The sequence below is a fragment of the Monodelphis domestica genome, chromosome 6, assembly GCF_027887165.1.
Source record: "Monodelphis domestica isolate mMonDom1 chromosome 6, mMonDom1.pri, whole genome shotgun sequence".
NCBI classification, from domain to species: Eukaryota; Metazoa; Chordata; class Mammalia; order Didelphimorphia; family Didelphidae; genus Monodelphis; species Monodelphis domestica.
Window position 1 is genome coordinate 187899714 of NC_077232.1, and position 18545 is coordinate 187918258.

An 18545-nucleotide genomic window follows, 5' to 3' on the forward strand; every position below is an offset into this window, starting at 1 on the left:
ATACATGAGGCAGGTATATTTTGTTCAGAATGAAAATCTATAATATAGTTAATTTTGTGACTTCTTAATTTTTTTGAGAATTTCGAGAAACATGATATGGTTTGAAGATTTTTTTTGAACCAGTAATTTCATTTGCAAACTGAAAACTAGATGAGGAAATCGCACAAATACAGATAAGCAAGAATAAGTTAGTCTTAGAGAAGATGCATAGGGCATTGAGATCTTAGTGTCTGATTTCAGAGTGGCTAGAGAGCCACTGTTAGGCTGCCTGTAATTTGGTTGAGGGTGGGGATGCATGCATATATGTGTATTTATGTATATTCATTTGAAACTGAAACCTAGGTTGTTCATATATTTATATGTTTATATGTATATATGTTTGCATATGAACTTCCATTCTCCCCCTGCAAAATAATCTATCAGATCCTAAGTAAACCACTAAGGACTGATGATTTAAAGAATTTGTATTTAATTCTTTTATCAAAATAAACAACTTTTAAAACTTTATGAACTATCAAAATAAAATTACTGTCCCTTGGGAACAACTATTGAATGATATAAACAAACTATGAAAGATAGCTTTACAGACATATATTTTATATATACATACATATCTTTTTTTGAAATTTGTGTAGCAATTTAAAGAAAAGGTTTTGTGGAAGTTCAGTTCAACCACCTTCCTTTCATTCGATAGACTCTCACCCCTTCCTTCACTTTATCTTTTCATTCTAGTTTTAGCCTCTCCTAAAGACACTAACTCATTTGTCAGTGAAAATGATCTGTTTAATATGTTGAAAATGTACAGTGTATTTTAAGAGAAGAAAAATGGATTTTCACAGTTAAATGTATATGCCCTTTTCAGGTTCCCCAGCACCACCCATGTCTTCTGTTATATCTCCTAGCAGTGCTGCAGCTAGCAGACTGGCTGAACAAGGAAGGGACTTAATTGTTCCTACAGGTATTCACAGCATTGCCTGGATAAGTCCCTCTTTGCCACTGCTGAAGCTACACTAATCCCCTACAGTTTATAATCACTTGCCTTGTATTATTAGGTGTGTGTAATTCCTGCTTTTTTGATGGCTGCCATTTTTAATACCTTGATTGAAGACATTTGTGCTTTCTATACTTAGCATATTTTTCTGTCTTTTCTGACATTAGTAGGATGAGCTAAATCTTATACTTTACCTTCTCCTAAGGTAAAATACCTGAAATGTTATACTAGTTAATTACTTCCTTGCTTAGTTCTGGAAAATTTAGGTGTATCTGTTTGTCCCTAAACGCTCAGCTTTATGGCTTTGCAGCTTTATCCTGTTTTTCCAACTAAATAAATGCATCTTTAACTCAAGTAATTTTGTAGTGGGAATGGGATTGATAAGGGTTGTTTTCCTCTTTTTAGTTTCTGTTGCACTTATCATTATAGGCCTGGGTAATGTATATATGTTATGATGTGGGAAGGGAAAAAAACAACTTCAAAAAATTATAAGCCTGTTTTTAATGGACTATTTTATGACTATATTTGCTTTGTGAATGAGATTTTTGTGTAAACTCTGCCTTTAGACATATATAGTGTTCTCTTCATATTTTGGAATGGAAAACAGTAAGAAGAAGAGTAGGTTTTGAATTTAAGATTGAATGGGGCAAGTTAAATTTTTGTAGGTACCCCATTTTTGTCTTTAAAAAAATCTTTTGCAAGGTGTTTTGTTCACAGGGATCATAGGGCATAGTGATGTAGTTTTCAAACTGGGAGCAATCTAAGATGCTGTCTGGTCATATGCCCTTATTTTAAAGTTAAGAAAACTGAGGCCTATGAAGGTTCAATGACTTGCCAAAAGTCATACAGGTAGTGTTTGAGAAGCATAATTTGAGTATAGGTCCTTTGATCCCAGAGCCAGTGCTTATTTCCCTTCTTTGATTATGCTAACTAAATCCCTTTTTAAAAAGTCTGTTCCAAATACTTAATTATTTGTTCCTTATTTCAATTATTAATATTATTAAATAGTTATTTAATATTTCAATTATATTACTAAAGATTTTTCTATACATTAAATAGCACTTTTTACATTGTTGTAATTAATAAGTTTTGTGTATAAAATGCCTTTGTTTTAAATTTTTGTGGGCCTACTTGATTAAAGAATGATTATCCTTGCTTCTTACAAAATCCCTAGCATTTGTGTCATTTAATATTGCCCTTTCCCCCTCAGGTAAAGGTATTTGATCACATAAGAATACTAATGACAGCATTTCTTGTGGGTAATAAGGAGTTTTTAGTGACTATTTTAAATTTTTATAGATTCTTTAAATTTAGGACTAAAAAGGAACATTAAAAATAATGTGGGCAAAGCATCTCATCTCAGAGATCCAAGAGGGTTAAGTGACCTATCCAATGTAATTCACGTAAGACTGAACTAGTTATTAAGTTTTGCCATAGGTTATTTACTCTTTCCTAACCAGAGTATGAAATTTGCATTAGAATCTGTATGGTAATAAAATGCCTTCTGGACTTGCTAAGCTCCTATAGAGAATAGGAATTACTTGTCCTAGCCAGTGGGAAAGTTTCATAGACCTCAACAAGTTTTAGACCTTTGTTTTGTAGAAAATTAATTTTTCACAGTTCAATAATTTAAACAAAATTTTATCAGTGTTAGGTTTTTCCTTTTTATGTTTACATGTATTTTGTTATTATCATGTAGGTGACCAGAGAACACAGCAGAAAAGTGGACCAGTTATTTTAGCAGATGAAACTAAAAATCCTGCAATGGAGAAATTAGAGCTTGTAAGAAAATGGAGCCTGAACACTTATAAGGTTTGAAAATTTTATCACAGAATTATATATTTACATAACTGTCTGAATAACTGCAAAGCTTGTCTATTGACTGTTTTCAGCATAATGTATAAAATTAGCAGGGCCAGTAATGAAAAGGAGGTTTGGCCTATAGAGTGCTTTGCAAACAATTGGCATTAATTTATTAAGTGCTTGTCAAATATAAATTAAATATAAGCATGGTGTCACATGTTACCTTGGAATGCAATAAACTCTACCCAATCCCATTGCCTCTCTGAAGTTCCCTTCTTTGTACCTCATAAGGATATACAAGCATGAAAGGCTGTGCTCCCTGCCAGTGTAAATGGTAAAAATAGCTATGCCTGAATAATATACAATTCCTGACATAGACAGTTTTCAGGTTTTTATACTGGTTTTTTTATAGTGTATAGAACTTAACACATGTACCTATTATTTCCCCCCACTAAAATATACTATAAACTGAGGGCAGGGATTATTTGGGGGAGTGATTGGGATTGAGGGAGCTTGTTGTGTCACCTGCACCTGGCATAAATAGTCATTGATTGATTCTTATAGAATTTCTGCTATAATTCACAAATAATTTCCAAGGCCAGTCCATAGAAAGGTCATATTTTTATTTAACCCATAATGTTATTAAAATAGTATTAGAAGATTTGAACTCCAAAATTCTTTAAAGCCATTCTGTGTTCTGAGACCGGAGGCTTTCTGAAGTCTAATAACAAGAGGGCTCAGTGGGCAGGGTTGGAGGGCTCTTCTTAGAAGGTGAATAATCTCTTTGTCCAAAAACATCTACAATATGCAAAATACTATAAGAGGGCAAAGGCACTAAGAGCAGCTATTTATGTATGGCTTAGAGTAGTGATGGTAAACCTTTTAAAAATGGAATGCCAGGTTCCTCCTCTACCCCACACCCTAGACTGAGTGCTGTGCTATCCCCCCATCAGAAACAGAGTGCCATGCTCACCCCAGCAGGGAGGGAGGGAAGTGCTCCCATTGGGTTTCTGGGCAGAGGAATAAGTGATGTGAAAAAATGTCAGGCACAGTGGAGAGGGGGAGGGAAGCAGCTTCACCCAAGTACCTCTGCCTTTTTAGTAATGAACTCAGTGGGGGGGGGGGATTTCCAAGTATCTGTCTGCATGGCCCCCCCCATACCTTAGGTTCACCATCACTGGCTTTGAGGATGTAAGGTCAAAAGGGTCATTTCTAAATGTTTATAATTTAAGGACTACATATATAGGTATCTGTAGTTATATATGTGCACAGGTACAAATACATGTATTTTTATCCAGAGCATTTCCCCTTTTGTCTTACCCAAGATTGCTCTGCTGAAAAATATTTTCTTCATCATGCCTGTATCTCTTATGTTGTACAGTGAATATATCCTGAAAAATTGTGTATAATAATGTTTTAGAAATTATATATTATTTTGTAATGTATAAATATATATTTATGGCACAAATATATACTTATAATAATTCTAAATTTTTTGTGAATTGAATAATATTTTAAATGCAGGACAGTTTGCTATTTAATAAAAACCATTTGTCAAGTGAAAGGTTTATTTTAATAATTACACCCATATGATTGTAACAATAATTAGTATTCATATAGTACCATAGCATTAGACAAACTTTCTATAATCTCATTTGAGCCTCATAATCCTACAAAGTAAATGCTGCAAATATTAATATCATTCACAGCTGAGGAAATTAGGAGCTCCTGACTCTAGATCAAATACTTTGTCAATTAAGCCATACTGCCTCTCAGGAAAAAAGAACTATAAGATGTGATGCTATTTTAGGGGAAATTATCAAGCAGCCAAGTTGTTACTCCCTGTAAATAGTCTTCCTTTCATCAGTACTCCTAAAATGCACATCTTAGCTTCCTTAGAAGTATCTTTTTTTATGATGAATTGTTTGATTTCTATGTAAACTGGAAAGACCTCCGTGAACTGATGTGGAGTGAAATGAGTAGAACCAGGAGATTATTGTACACAGAAACTAATGTACTGTGACATGATCAAATGTAATAGACTCTGCTACTAATAGCAATGTACTGATCAAGAACAATCCTGTGGAACTTATGGAAAGAATACTATCCACATCTAGAGAAAGAACTATGGGAGTAGAAATGCAGAAGAAAAACATGATTTATCATTTGGTTATATGGGTATATGATTTGTGATTGTGGTTTTTAAAAGATTATTACAAAAGTAAATAATATGGAAATAGATTTTGAGTATTAAAACATGTGTAACAGTGGGATTGCTTGTCAGTTCTGGGAGTGGGGAGGGAAGAGTTGAAGGAGAGAACATGAATCATGTAACCATGGAAAAATATTCTTTTAAAAAATCCTATGGTCAAAAAAAAAGTATCTTTAGTAATAATTTTATAACAATGAAATGCAGAGACTTTAAATATTCTGACACTTTAATCATCTATATTCATTAATAAAGGCAAAGAGTTGAGAGAAGTTAAGCTAAATTTTTAAGAGCTAATCCGGGGGAATCTTTTCCCCTGAAATGGTTCTGGATAATAATAAACATAATTATGGATCTTAATATTGGTTTTTTACTCTTTTTCTAGAAAGTAATAAGAAAAAGTGTAATATCTTCATGAAAAAAACATCAACTTTTTCATTTTTGTTCCTTTTATATCTACCCTGTCACTTAGTACTTGGTAAAAACATCCCTTGGAAATATACTGACTAATTTCAACCACGGTGACTTAAAAATCTCTCAGGGTAAATCTTCCATAATCTAGATTTAAGGGGGGGGGGATAGCTAAGATGACAAAGGAGTGAGTAACAGGAGCTTTCTGAGTCTCCTTCCAACTGATCATTACAAAGCATCTCTAAAGGACAGAAATAAAAATCAGACAAATAAAGGGGCTCTCCCATGGAATGCAGCCTTAAAGGCAGGCAGTGTTTGGGGATTTCCATGCTATAAGGGGGCAAAATTACACTTCCCAAAGCGTGAGCTGATCACCCCTTCCCCACACCACCTACCATAGAAGAGTCAGAGGGTGGGCTAGGGCAATCTCTGAATTCTGCAGGGCTAACTGAGAGCACCACAGACTTACCCCTGAGGGCAGTGCTAGACCTTGGCAGCGAGACTTGGTACTCAGGGATGAAGAGCATAGAGCCTGGGCAGCAGAAGCTGGAGCAGAAGCGAGACTGGCTACAGCAGAGGCAGCAGGGGCTGGAAAGATAGCCTCAGGGCAAAACATTTTAAAGCATGCTACATAAAGAACATCACAGAGCTACCTGCCCTCACTCAGGCTTCTGACTGGGAATGGAAGATACTACCAAGGCAGAGCCCTGCAAGGCAGAAGCTAAGAAAGCAATGACCAACGTGCAGGAACCCCAATCTATTAGTGGCAAAAGAAATAAGCAGCAGCAAAAAAAATCTCTTGACCCTGAATAATTTCTATGGAGGAAAAGCGCAAAATACAGAAGCAACAGCAGAAAGTGACAAACAAGCAAACATATCCAAACTTTCAAAAAAAAAAATGGAAATTGGTCACAAGCCCTCAAGGAACTCAAAAAGGAGTTCAAGAACCAAGTAAGAAAGCTAGAAGAAAAATGGGTAAATCTAACTATATAATCATAGGATCTACTATATGGTAATGATGATTTGACTGAGATCAGGGGATAGGGTAAGAAGCATTTTATACATAACTGCATAAAACCCATTACCAGAATCTGGCTACACTGGGCAGTTTAGTATCACTTACAGTCCCTAATGAGCTTAGTGACAGTACAGAAAGCCCCAAAAAGAATTAGAGGATTCTTCTGCTCCAAATACTGAACTATTTTCTTAATTTTCCCAATGACAATCATAATTTTTCTTTTTCTTGCTAGGCCTGTTTCTCCGGTTTCCCTCAAATTAGAGGCTCTTCTACCCTGACATTTAAAACAACTAAAAATGTTATTTTCTTTACTTTTGCAGCGTTGACAGGTTTAATTTCAGGTTTTCATAGACCTCTTAAGAATATTTATGCCTTATGATTTTTAGGGTTAGGTTTGTTAATTCCATGTCTATCAAAATTGAATTTACATGAATCTTCTTAACAAAGGTTCCTTTTATTTTAAAAATAAAAATCTCAAATTTAGTGCTAAAAATCACATCCTGTTCTTTTCTGACCTAAATGATTCTTTAAGGCCTTTTACTGGATGTATGCATATGTGGTGTTCCCCATTTTGTTTTTGTTTTTTTAAACCCTTACCTTCCATCTTCGAATCAATACTGTGTATTGGTTCCAAGGCAGAAGAGTGATAAGGGCTAGGCAATGAGGGTTAAGTGACTTGCCCGAGGTCACAGTGAGAAGTGTCTGAGGCCAGATTTGAACCTAGAGACCTAGAGACCTCCCATCTCTAGGCCTGGTTCTCAATCCACTGAGCTTCCCAGCTGCCTCCAGTGTTCCCTGTTTTTATAACATTTTAATGACAAAGTTATTGTATTTTAACTTTTTCCACAAGAGAAAACATTTCTTTGCCATCTTATCTGTCCATCTTTTAGAACTCCCTAGGCCTTATCTGTGAAGGATTGGGGGGATTAGATTTTAACTTCTTTTTTCTTTCCCAGATGTGCCACATCTGTTCACTTTTTCTCCATCCAGTCTTAAAAGTAATTGTTTAACTGGGCCTTCTTTCTTTGCCTAAGAAACTACCAGAGTCTTGTTGGTAAGAGGCTTTTGTTTTGTAATTCTAACTCCCTTTTTATTTGTTTTGTAAGCCAAATTATTATTAGTCAATTAACATAAGATAGAATTTTTTATTCCAAGAAACTGTTGGAGACTAATCTTATTTTGATGTGTTTTTTCTTCCAACTTTACCACTTCTAGCCTGCCAGATTGATTAACTTTAATAGATCTGTGTGTGTGTGTGTGTGTGTGTGTGTGTGTGTGTGTGTGTCTGTCTGTCTGTCTGTCTGTCTATCTGCCTCTCTCAATGATACAACTCCCTATGGTATGTTCATTACCTCAGGGTCAACCAAATTGTTGTTGCTAATCATCCTTTTTTAATGGCAGCAGAGGGCCTGTGAAAAATATTCATGACATATCAAAAATGGAAGCTGATTAAATTTCTTCCCTGGCAGCTCTTTCCTATAATAAAGAATCAGTCTAGGAAAAGCAGTTAAACATCAGATGAAGAAAATAAAACTATCTTTAGTCATCTGAAAAAATGTTCCAAATCATTATTGATTAGAGAAATTAAAATGAAAATAACTTGGGGGTACCACCACATCTATCAGACTGGCTAATATGATATAAAAATGATATATGTTGGAGAGGATGTGGAAAAATTGGGAAAAAACTCATGGTAGAATTCTTAGTTGATAAAACCATTCTGGAGAGCAATTTGGAACCATTCCAAAAGGGCCAAAAAATTGTGTATGCCTTTTAATCCAGCAATACCTACACTAGATCTGTATACCAAAGATAAAGGGAAAGGATGTACTTGTACAGATATTTATAGCAATTCTTTTGAGGGATGAAGAAGAACTGAAAACTGAAGCAATGTTCATCAATTGAGGAATTACTGAACAAGCTGTGGTATAGAATACTACTGTGCCATAAAAAATGACAGACAAGATGAAAGCAAAAAACCTTGGAAAGACTCATGAAGTGATACAAAGTGAAGTGCACAGAACTAGAACAGTGTACACAATAACAGCAATAAAGTACAATGATCAACTGTGAATGAATTAAGTATTATCAGCAATGCAAGGATATAGGACAACTAAAAGAGACTCATGCATGACAAAAATAATCTAAAGGCAGATTAAAGCATACCATTCTTCATTTTTTTCCTTCATGAATTTTTCTCTAGTGTAAGCAATAAATGTCTTCTTTCACAACATAATGAATATGAACATATGTATTGTATGATAACACATGTACAATCTGTGTCATTGCCTACCATGTTGGGGAAGGGGGAAGGATTGGAAGGACAAATTAAAAAATGAGATCACCATATAATCTTGGGGGGGAAGGAGACCATAAGAAACAAAAGCTAAAGGACACTGGCTATCCAGCTGACTGTATTGTAGCATCTCACCTGTAGCTCCCCTCACTTTTCTACAGAAGAGGGAAATTCTGCTTCACCTCTTCACAGGGTCAAGATTGGTCTATGGTTACTTAGACCATACTTCCTTTTTGGTGTTTTCATTTTTATTCCTTTTACACATTATACTTTTGGTTTGACTTAACCATACATCAGTTTATAGAAGACTTCTCAAATTTTTCTGAGTTCCTCGTATTCCCTGCTTCTTACAAAGCATTTATATCTCATCCAATTAATATACCATTATTTGCTTAACTGTATCCCATCAGTCAGTACCTCCTTTATATCTTTAACTACCACAAAAAGTATTACCATAAGTATTAAGTATAAAGGGGTCTGTGTTTTCGCAATCTTATTAAGAATATATGCCCAATAGTAGGAGCCTTGAGTCAAATAGTATAAAGATTTCACTGACTTCTTCTTTTCTTGCACAGTGGATGGACAGATTGATTGCTCCACCAAAGTATATTAATATTCTTGTCTTCCCACAGCCCCTGATTGCTTTTTATTTAAAGTTTTTCTCTTAATGCAGACCTGTCTAAACTATGGGAACAGAATTGGGCTTGAGAAAAGTATTATGTTTGATGGTTTTTTGTAAGGAATTAAATTTAAGGGTTTGAGTAAACATAGGAGGATTCTAAAATAATCTTGTGGTCACCGATTTAAAATATTATAGCTCAAATAAATATGATTTTTAATAGCTTTTATTTAAAAAAAGGTGGAAAGAGTGAAAGTAGAGAAATACAAAAAGAGGTTAGAGAGGATGTCTACCCTGTCACATTAAACATTGCTCCAGTGCTCAGCTCAGGCCAGCAGGGCTTGTTAACCCTCGACTGGAGGACCTAGAGTTCCACCCACATGGCCTCCTCCAAGAAGGAAAGGCCTCTCTGAAACTAATCTCTCTCCAAACACCATGAAAGGAAAGCAAGCTAGTCACTAATCCAAGAGGCAGTCCAAGTCCCAAGTTACCTCCAAGAGGCAGCTCACCTGTCAAAAACTACTGAAGACAACGACCAAAGATCAAGACTTTTATAGTCCTTTTTGTCCCTTCTCCTCTTCATAGGGGCCAGTCACAACTTCCAAATTGCCTAGCACTGCCCAGGGGGCAGTGTCTGGGATTCACACTTTTCATACTCTGAAGGTATCAACTCTTATCAAAGGCCTCTGAAGGTATCAGCTCTTATCATAAGATTCACAAGTTTCTGATTGATTGGGTTAAAAGTGTGGAACTCTCCAAGTAAGTGACTTGGGAATTCTCTTACTTGATGGCTTACAAAGTGTTAAATAGGGGTGTTTTCAGTTTTGGTTGATCAATTTTAAAGTTGCTGATGCTAGACAAAGAAAGTCTGATTCACACTTCACATGATGTTACTTTTTCCATTTTGTACATAGAATATGCCTTTCTAAATTAGTGTTACAAATATACTTTGGACTTAAGGAATGTGATGACAAGAATTCTTCTGAACTAAATCCTTATAACCAAATGATGCTAGGAAACAATATTATCTTTAAAGTGATCAGTATGTATTGGGTCTTGTTTCCATTTTAAATTAAATTGTTACTTGAGAGTATATGGGGTAACAGTTTTAGGGACATAAAAGTTACTGTGTTATTGTAACCTAATTGAGGAGAGAGAGCAAGAACTATTTACATAACTAAATCAGGATCTGACTATGTGCAATTTATACTTTTATATAGATCAACTTGCTATCAAATTGCTATTTTTTCCAATAGTGCATGAAAACAAATTATTACATATGTTCCTTTCTTTTGGCCTAGAATAGGAGATGTGGAAGAAATCTGCCTTACTCTTTATTAGAAGAATAACCTAGATTTTAGTTTCCAGAGCAGGTTTACTTGGCACATTTCCAAAACACTAAATGCCCTAAAAAATCCTTCAGACTCTCTATCACCAGGGTTGCCACTGAACCTCATCTGCCTATCTTTCCTTTCTCTAAATGCAGTATCTTCTAAACTTTCAGGTCTATTTTTCTTCTTACGTTGTCTCATTCGTTCATTGATTGGCCCATTGCCCTACTCATTTGTTAATATTTTCACCCATGTCCCCATACTACTTTTCTACCTTAGCTCACTTTTTGATATCTGCCTTTTGTACCTGGGTACCTACCTTCTCTTTTCCTAGCACTCTTTGTTTTGCAGTTTCTTTACTCTGATGTAATGTGTCCCTATCTACCTACTTTGATGCTTGTGTTCACTCTTCATTCTATTTTTCCACCTTTTTTCCTTAAGAATATTTAAAAGTTTACAAAGTTCTTTGTGCGCATTATCTTGGTAAAAGCTCATACAACCTTCTGGGATAAGTTCTTCAAGTTATACTCTTGATCCTCTTTTGGCAGATGAGTAAACAAACACTCTAAGGTAGGAGGCAGAATTCAAACCCAAGTTCTTTTAGGATCAGGTCTAGTACTATTCTCATTCTATCATGCAACTTCTTAATATAGGGCTAAGTTGGCAGCAGGCCAATAATTGTAGGCTTCCTTCCTCCTCTTGTAAAATTTTTTTATGGTAGCAAGAATCAGCACTTAGGAAATAAGCTCTGATTCACTTCTTTTTAAAAAATCCTTAACTTCCATCATTAAGTCAGTGCTGTATGTTGATTCTAAGGCGGAAGAGCTGTAAGGGAAAGGCAATGGAAGTTAAGTGACTTACCCAGAGTCACAATTAGGAAGTATCTGTAGCCAGATTTGAACCCAGGATCTTTAGGCCTGGCTTTCAAACTGTAAAAATTAAAATTGAATCTCAGTAATAAAAAATTCTATTTTAGGAGATCTATTAATAATCATCAGAAATCAAAAAATAAAGAGGATACAAAATAAAAACCACATGCCCATGGCTGATCAGCCAGTCCAAACCCTTGCTTACCACTGCCACCATGCTGGCTGTAAGCCAAAGAGGGCAGGACCCTCCATGTCCCCACCTAATATCCTCTGTCTACAGGAAGTACATAATGACAGGAAGTCAGTGAGCTCCCAGGAAATGTAGTTCTTTTTTAGGGTAACAGATTTTCAATTTTACATTCCCTCTGATGATCAATTGGGGGTGGCTAGTCTCCCCAATTTGATCATTTAACATAATCAACTTTTAAATTACAGTAATTTGGGGATAAAAGAGAAAAGAACAAACCCATGATTACTAGGCTCATTGACAAAAAGCCAGTTAGGATGCAGTCCCTTTCAGCATAAAAGCATTCATACAAAACAAATACATTCAACCCCACACAGTTCGAATCACCACATCCCAAAGTTCACTCTGGATCTTCTGGTGCAGATTGTGGTCTGTGGAGGCATCTTCATGGTGCCTTCTCCAAACAGTTCACTTTCTGGATTCAGAGAGGTAGCATGTTTTAACCTAAAATTACTCTCAAAAAGAATTTAAACTTTGCATTTTAGAATAATTATAAGTTCCCTCCTGAAGAGGGTGTTGAAAAAACACAGGGATCACTTAAGGATGCATGGCTGAATTATGAGGTATATGAATCAATTGACAAGAGAAATCAAAAACAAAAAAAAATCCAAAGAAAAAATAATTTCTGGATGAAATATATACTATCAAAGTCTTATGTGTAAAAATTTTAAGTAAAAGAAAAATAACTTTATAACAGGTCCTTGAATCAGGACCCAATTAAAGTGATTTATGTAATTATGCACTTGCCCAATCAGTAGCCATGACTACAGAAAGTTGCCATATTATAAGAAAGAAAAAAGGACTAGATTTTTGTGTGATAGGGAAGTGTCATTCCCTGGTCTGATTTTACCTTCACTCTCAGGGATAGGGGGAGCCAGAATGATAGCCAAACTTCGGTACTTGTCTGTGAATATTTCACAAAGAGTGTGGTACAAAGTGTCCTATGTCTTAACATATGTCAAGTGTCGCAACCTCAAGTCTCACACTAGATTGAAGTCCTTTTGTATTGGCTTAGAAATTCATCAATCCTGCCTGGATTGGTTTGGTCCTTTTTGACCTTATGCTCTATTGTGTGACAAGGAAATCACTTTTAAAAGACTGATATATATTAATTTAAGGTCGCCAAGGAATTCAGCTATGTAATTCCTTAATGAAAACTCAAGTCAGCCGTCAACCTTTTATGGAGTTTTAATTACAAACAGGAGGAAGAAAGGAATTAGAGATAGGGAGATAGAGGGAGAGAGAAAGGGAAGAGAAGGGAATAGGGCTTAAATACCCCTTCTGTTTAGGCTGGGCCAAAAGGCCCAAGCCCTTAGATAGCTGGGGCAATGAAAGGAGATCAGTCCCTATTACTCACGTGACCAAAAATGGAGAAACAGTCTCCGGGGCCCCCACCTTCAGCTTCCTTCAGCGCAAGCTTCTCCGAGTCCACCGCAATCACCCCGACCAAACTCCTCAACCCCCCTCGAGTCTTCAGACCCCCCTATCCTTAAGGAAACCATCCAAGTTCCCTCCCCTCAGTCCTCACATCTACCAATCACCTGTCCATCAATTTCCCTGTGCCAATGGAGGCTCTAGCTTAACCCAGGACCTCCCAGAGGTCTCTGGCTTTGCACATGTCTGTTGAAGGTCATATTTTCAAATAATTAAATCTTTGATCCTTTGCTACAGCCCTTTCTAAATCCTGTTAACCTGAGTAGGGTAGAGATTGGAATAATTAAATTTTGATCTAGGGTGGAGATTGATTCCAAGTATCTCCATTGTATCAATTCTAAAATCAATCATGACTCAAAGAAATTCCTGTTCTATGCTTAAGCATAGGTCAAAGTCCTTTCCATTGTTCAGCAAAAGGTTTCTGTCCTAAAGTAATCTTAAGAAGGGAAGAGAAGGAACCTCCCATGCCAATGGGGTTCACATTCCAATAGTCAAGACCCACTATCAATAGGAAATTTTTCAAGTATGAAATTTCCCAATGGTGAAATTTCCAACATTTATAAGTCTAAGAAATTTTGAGGTTTACAATTGTCACTATACAAGTAGCTTTGTGCTTCTTTGGCACTGTGCAGTGGCTCTTTTTGTATTCCCTTCTCCTGGAATCAGACAGAATAATTAAGCAAAGACCCATATATTTTTTTAAACAGTCAGTGGCATAATTTTTATAGTCTAAAGCTTTTGGGGTATGCACTGATATTAAGGCAAATGTATTTTAAACTTATATTACTGCAAAATCAAAAAAGTTAAAATTTCAATACTGGCGACATGTGCTTCAAATACAAAAAGAAAAGAAAAAAACATAGTATATTGTACATACAAGCAAAAACAGTAATAAAAAAGTTTTAAAAATGAAAAATATATAGCTTACAATCATTGACACACTGTGTCAGCTAAGGAAAGGTAGAGTACAAAGTTTTCTCACCCAAAAATGAAATCCCTTTCCTTTTCAAACGTGGCCATGATCCTCTATTTACAAAGTAACAGTTCTTTTTTTTTATAAAGAACAGTAATACAACTGGTCATGCACATCCAAAAAGCATCAAAATCCCTCAAAGTGTTAATAACCCATTTAATGACAATAACAAACAAACCCCCTATCATTAGAATTCACATGAGTCTGCTGTATGACATTTTAAAAAAACCTTAGAAGATAATGGATAATTGTCACAAGTTTTTAACGTGTAGCAATCTGTCAACCTTGACTGATCTATATATATATATATTTTTTAATTTTATTTTAATCTTTTACTGCCATCATTACAAAAATGTGACAGAGGAGTCTAGAAAAAACCAAATCTCTGTACTATTGATATTGGGTCTAAAAATTTCACCAAGAATCTAAATCATTCTGATGGAAGGGTGGAGTAAGCTGAAGAGTTACAAATGAGAGATGCTTCCCTCTTGGGAGCCATTCAGGGGTACCATGCCCTGGGATCAACTTTCCAGCTCCTTTGGTATGAGACTGTTATGTCCCATCCATTCACATTTTCACAAATGTGGGAGGTGGGGATTATAATTGTACTTCACTTCAGCTACTAAAATGGACCCTTTACCTATTGTTACAAATAACTCAGAGGCCGTCAAAATGATCAGAGGTGTTGAAAAAATCTAAAAATCATGTCTGAAGACCCCTTAAACTCAATTTAAGATATTTAGCTCATTAAATTTTTCAAAAGTTGTTAACCAGGTTGAGTCCATCCATCATCTATGTGACAATTAACATAGCCAAAATAGGAAAAAGGCTGTTTTTTTTTTTATGGGCTTATTCAATATTTTACAATATTTTGTTCATTAGTCATAGGGGAAAAGCAACAGAATATATCTAATAGTTAAAACACAGTAGATCAAAATGATCCAGTGTAACAAAATAGTATTGATCAGATTAATTATATGAACGTAAAGCAATAAAATTAAATCTTCAAGCAATCAGCAAAATACAATAAAATACAGAGACTTTCATAAAACAATGGAAACTGAAGAGGCTTAAAATTCTCACCTCCAGTCTCTTTAAATTTCTTTTCTCTATCCATTCAGATTCCTTTTGTCAGAGCTTTGGGATCTCCCATATTGAGGGAGAACATGGGTTTGAAGAATCTTTAACAGGATGAATCTTAGAGACTGGAAAGTCCCAAATGGCAAAGAGTTGTAGAGAGATGAATTTCCCCCCAAATCTCAGGCAAGATAAATGAAAGAATCAGTGCACTCATGAAAAAACATCCTAAAACTGGAAGCTGTCTGAAATAGGTAATTCACTCTTCATTCAAAGAATGCCCCATGCTTGCAATTTTTACTTCTTGTTTGGAAGAGTAACTTCTTTCCCCTTCCCCCTGAGGTAAAAATGCTAAGGAGCAGTTTGTTTCCCCTGCCATGTGGAGAGGGAGTTAAGAGGCTAATTGTTGCCTAAGGAAAATACACCCCGGTTTTTACCAGTGGCCCAGAGAGCAGCTCCAAGAACACCTAGTTTCTTGGCAGCAACAATCAGCAGCCCACCAGGATCAGTAGCAGTGGTCCGGGTCAGGGCAGGGGCTGATTCAGGAGCAGGCAGTATCAGCAGCAGCAATAGCAACACGAGAGGCAGCAGTGAGGAACTGAGGAACATGGGCTCAAGCAGATGGGCAAGAGAAGTGGCTTATCTCTTCTTCCCCAAGAGTCACCCGGCTAAAAATAGCCTGGCCAGTAGGGAGGGCTACTGGGCAAAAAGTGAGGACAGTGGAAATAAAACAGCAGCTCCAAAGAGAGTTTGGAGTTCCCTTGGAGTTTTAGAGGGTGGGTGTGTGAGGAAGGGAGAAAAGCCTTGGCAGGAGAAACATAGCTTAAAAAATTTTATCTAGGCTCTCTTAAGAAATTGAGAGGTTCTTCTCTGACTAATGGTTGCCAAAAATGTAAAAATGAAAATTAAATCTCAAATAATAAAATGTAATATTTTTGAGAGATTTATTAATGATCATTAGAAATCAAGGAGTAAAGAGGATACAAAATAAAAACCACATGCCCATGGCTGATCAGCCAGTTGAAACCCTTGCTTACTACTACCACCATGGGCTACAAGCCAAAGAGGGCGGGACCCTCCATGTCCATGCCTAATATCCTCTGTCTACAGGAAGTACATAATGACAGGAAGTCAGTGGGCTCCCAGGAAATGTAGTTCTTTTTTAGGGTAACAAATTTTCAATTATACAAAACCACTGAGCCATGTAGCTCCCCACTCCCTGCCCATTCACTTTTTAATCAGAATTTTTTCCTCAAATGTGGGAGTAAAGATTTTAGAGACAGATGGTGACACAATGGATAGAACCCTGGGCCTAGAGTCAAGAAGACCTGAGTTCAAATTCAGACTCAGACACCTACAAGCTGGATAACCCTGGGCAAGTAACTTTATTCTGCTTCAGTTTCCTCATGTATAATAACAGCTCCATAGTTGTTGCGAGAATAAAATGAAGTAATATTTATAAAGTACTTTGCAAATTAAAATACTATGTAAATACTAATTACAATTGTTGTTATTACTCTCCACCCCTTTACTGACAAAATTAATATTTTTTGGAGAAAAACATGAGAAACTAAATAACATGAATAGGTGGAAACATAGACCTCTAAAGATAATTTAATCCAACTTCTTATGGGCGAAAAAACTGATAGTTCTTTTTTTTAATTGTCAAGTCATTATTATAGTAGGGATGGGGAAATAGGCTAACGTCCCTAATATATATTTTCTTAAACTGGCAGTTTGAATTCTTAAGTACATCTGGAAGCAATTTATATTTTTTAAGCATATTTGTTCTAGAATCCAAAGAATAATGCTTTGTGAATCCTCTTCTTACAAAAGGTTACTAGTATAGTACTCTTTAGGAAGGCCACCCAAATATTCTTATTTCTAGGTCACTATAACCCAGAGTTATAACCTTTCCTCCTTTTTCCTTCTCACTTCCTTAGTTCCCTAAAAACAAAAGGCATTTGCTCATTAGACCTTCTTCCTACCACAGAGGGTGAAGGCTGCCCCTTACCCTTTATTTCTCTGTAATAGTCTACTACTGAGTCAACAAAGAACATAACTGGCACTCAACCTTGTCTATAAAAGCTCTTTTGACCTTTGTACTGAAAATGTCCTCCAGTAATTGTTAATGGAAGTACCACTTGATTTCGCTTACAGATGAGTAAAGCTTCCATCTGTAAAAGGGAAAAATTCTAGTTGGGTATGGTGATGAGCAAGATGAACACAGTAGCTCTTATCTTGCTATATATTCTTGCTAATTAAAAAAGTGTTTGTTTTTTTTTAATTCTTACCTTCCACCTTCAAATCAATACTATGTATTGGTTCTAAGACAGAAGAGTGCTATGGGCTAGGCAGTGGGAGTTAATGACTTGCCCAGAGTCACACAGCTAGGAAGTATCTGAGGCCAGATTTGAACTAGTTGTATAATTTTCTTAGAAAAGAATAAAAAAGATATCACCAAAGTTTTCATATGAGACACAAGTCTCTGGTGGTACCACTTACTAGTAGTTCAGAAGAATCACTAGGTTCAGGAGGGAAAAATAGTGAGCTCACTTTTCAATGTGTTAAGTTGGAAGTATTTCAACATCTTGTGGGAGATGCTCATTGCACATCTAGAGGTTCAGTTCTGGAACCCAAAAGGAAAGTATAAATTTAGCATGGAAGTCATCTTCATAGAAGCCCTTCATTAAAGCCCTAGAAATTGAATGATATTGTCAAGGGAAAGAGGAGAGAGAGAAATGAGAAAAGGACCAAATATTGAGCCTTGGGAAGTGCTTTCCTTAAAGTATTAGAAATAGGAAGAGGATCCAGCGAAGAAGACAGAAGAAACATAGATAAAGAACCTGGAGAGCAGGGCCTGTCTAAAGCCCCAAAAGAAAGCATATTATAGGAGGAGGTGTTTCAAAGAGGGCAGGAATGCTAAGGACCTGAAAAGGCCATTAGATTGATGATTAGAAGGTCATTAGTGATCATTGAAAGAGCATCTTAGCATTGTCAAGGAGACAGAAGCCAGATAATGAGGGTTAAAAGAGAATTAGAGGATAAGTCATTGAAAAGTTGAGTGTTCTTATGTGGAGACAGAACTATATTGGAGTTGAAGGGTCAGGCCTTTTGTGAGAGGATTAAGAGGCATGAACATTATAAAGGTATATGGGAAAGAGCCAGGAGAGGGGAGGAAGAGAAAGATCAAAGGATCCTTATCTTCAAGTCCAACTTCTTCATTTTGTAGATGAGGAAAATGAGGCTCACAGAGTAAGCAGCTTG

General features: G+C 36.2%; 1 protein-coding gene across 7 annotated transcripts in view; it reads left to right on the plus strand.

Moving 5' to 3' along the window:
* Positions 1-18545, plus strand: part of ARFIP1 (ADP ribosylation factor interacting protein 1) — a 174040-nt gene that overhangs the window by 70257 nt on the left and 85238 nt on the right. For 5 of the 7 annotated variants that reach the window (XM_056802774.1, XM_016423169.2, XM_007496231.3 and 2 more), the window contains 2 exons: positions 863-958; positions 2691-2803. In XM_056802774.1, coding sequence (XP_056658752.1) covers positions 863-958; positions 2691-2803 — 209 coding nt within the window. The remainder of the gene's footprint in view (positions 1-862; positions 959-2690; positions 2804-18545) is intronic. The other 2 variants (XM_056802775.1, XM_056802776.1) reach the window with 1 other exon arrangement.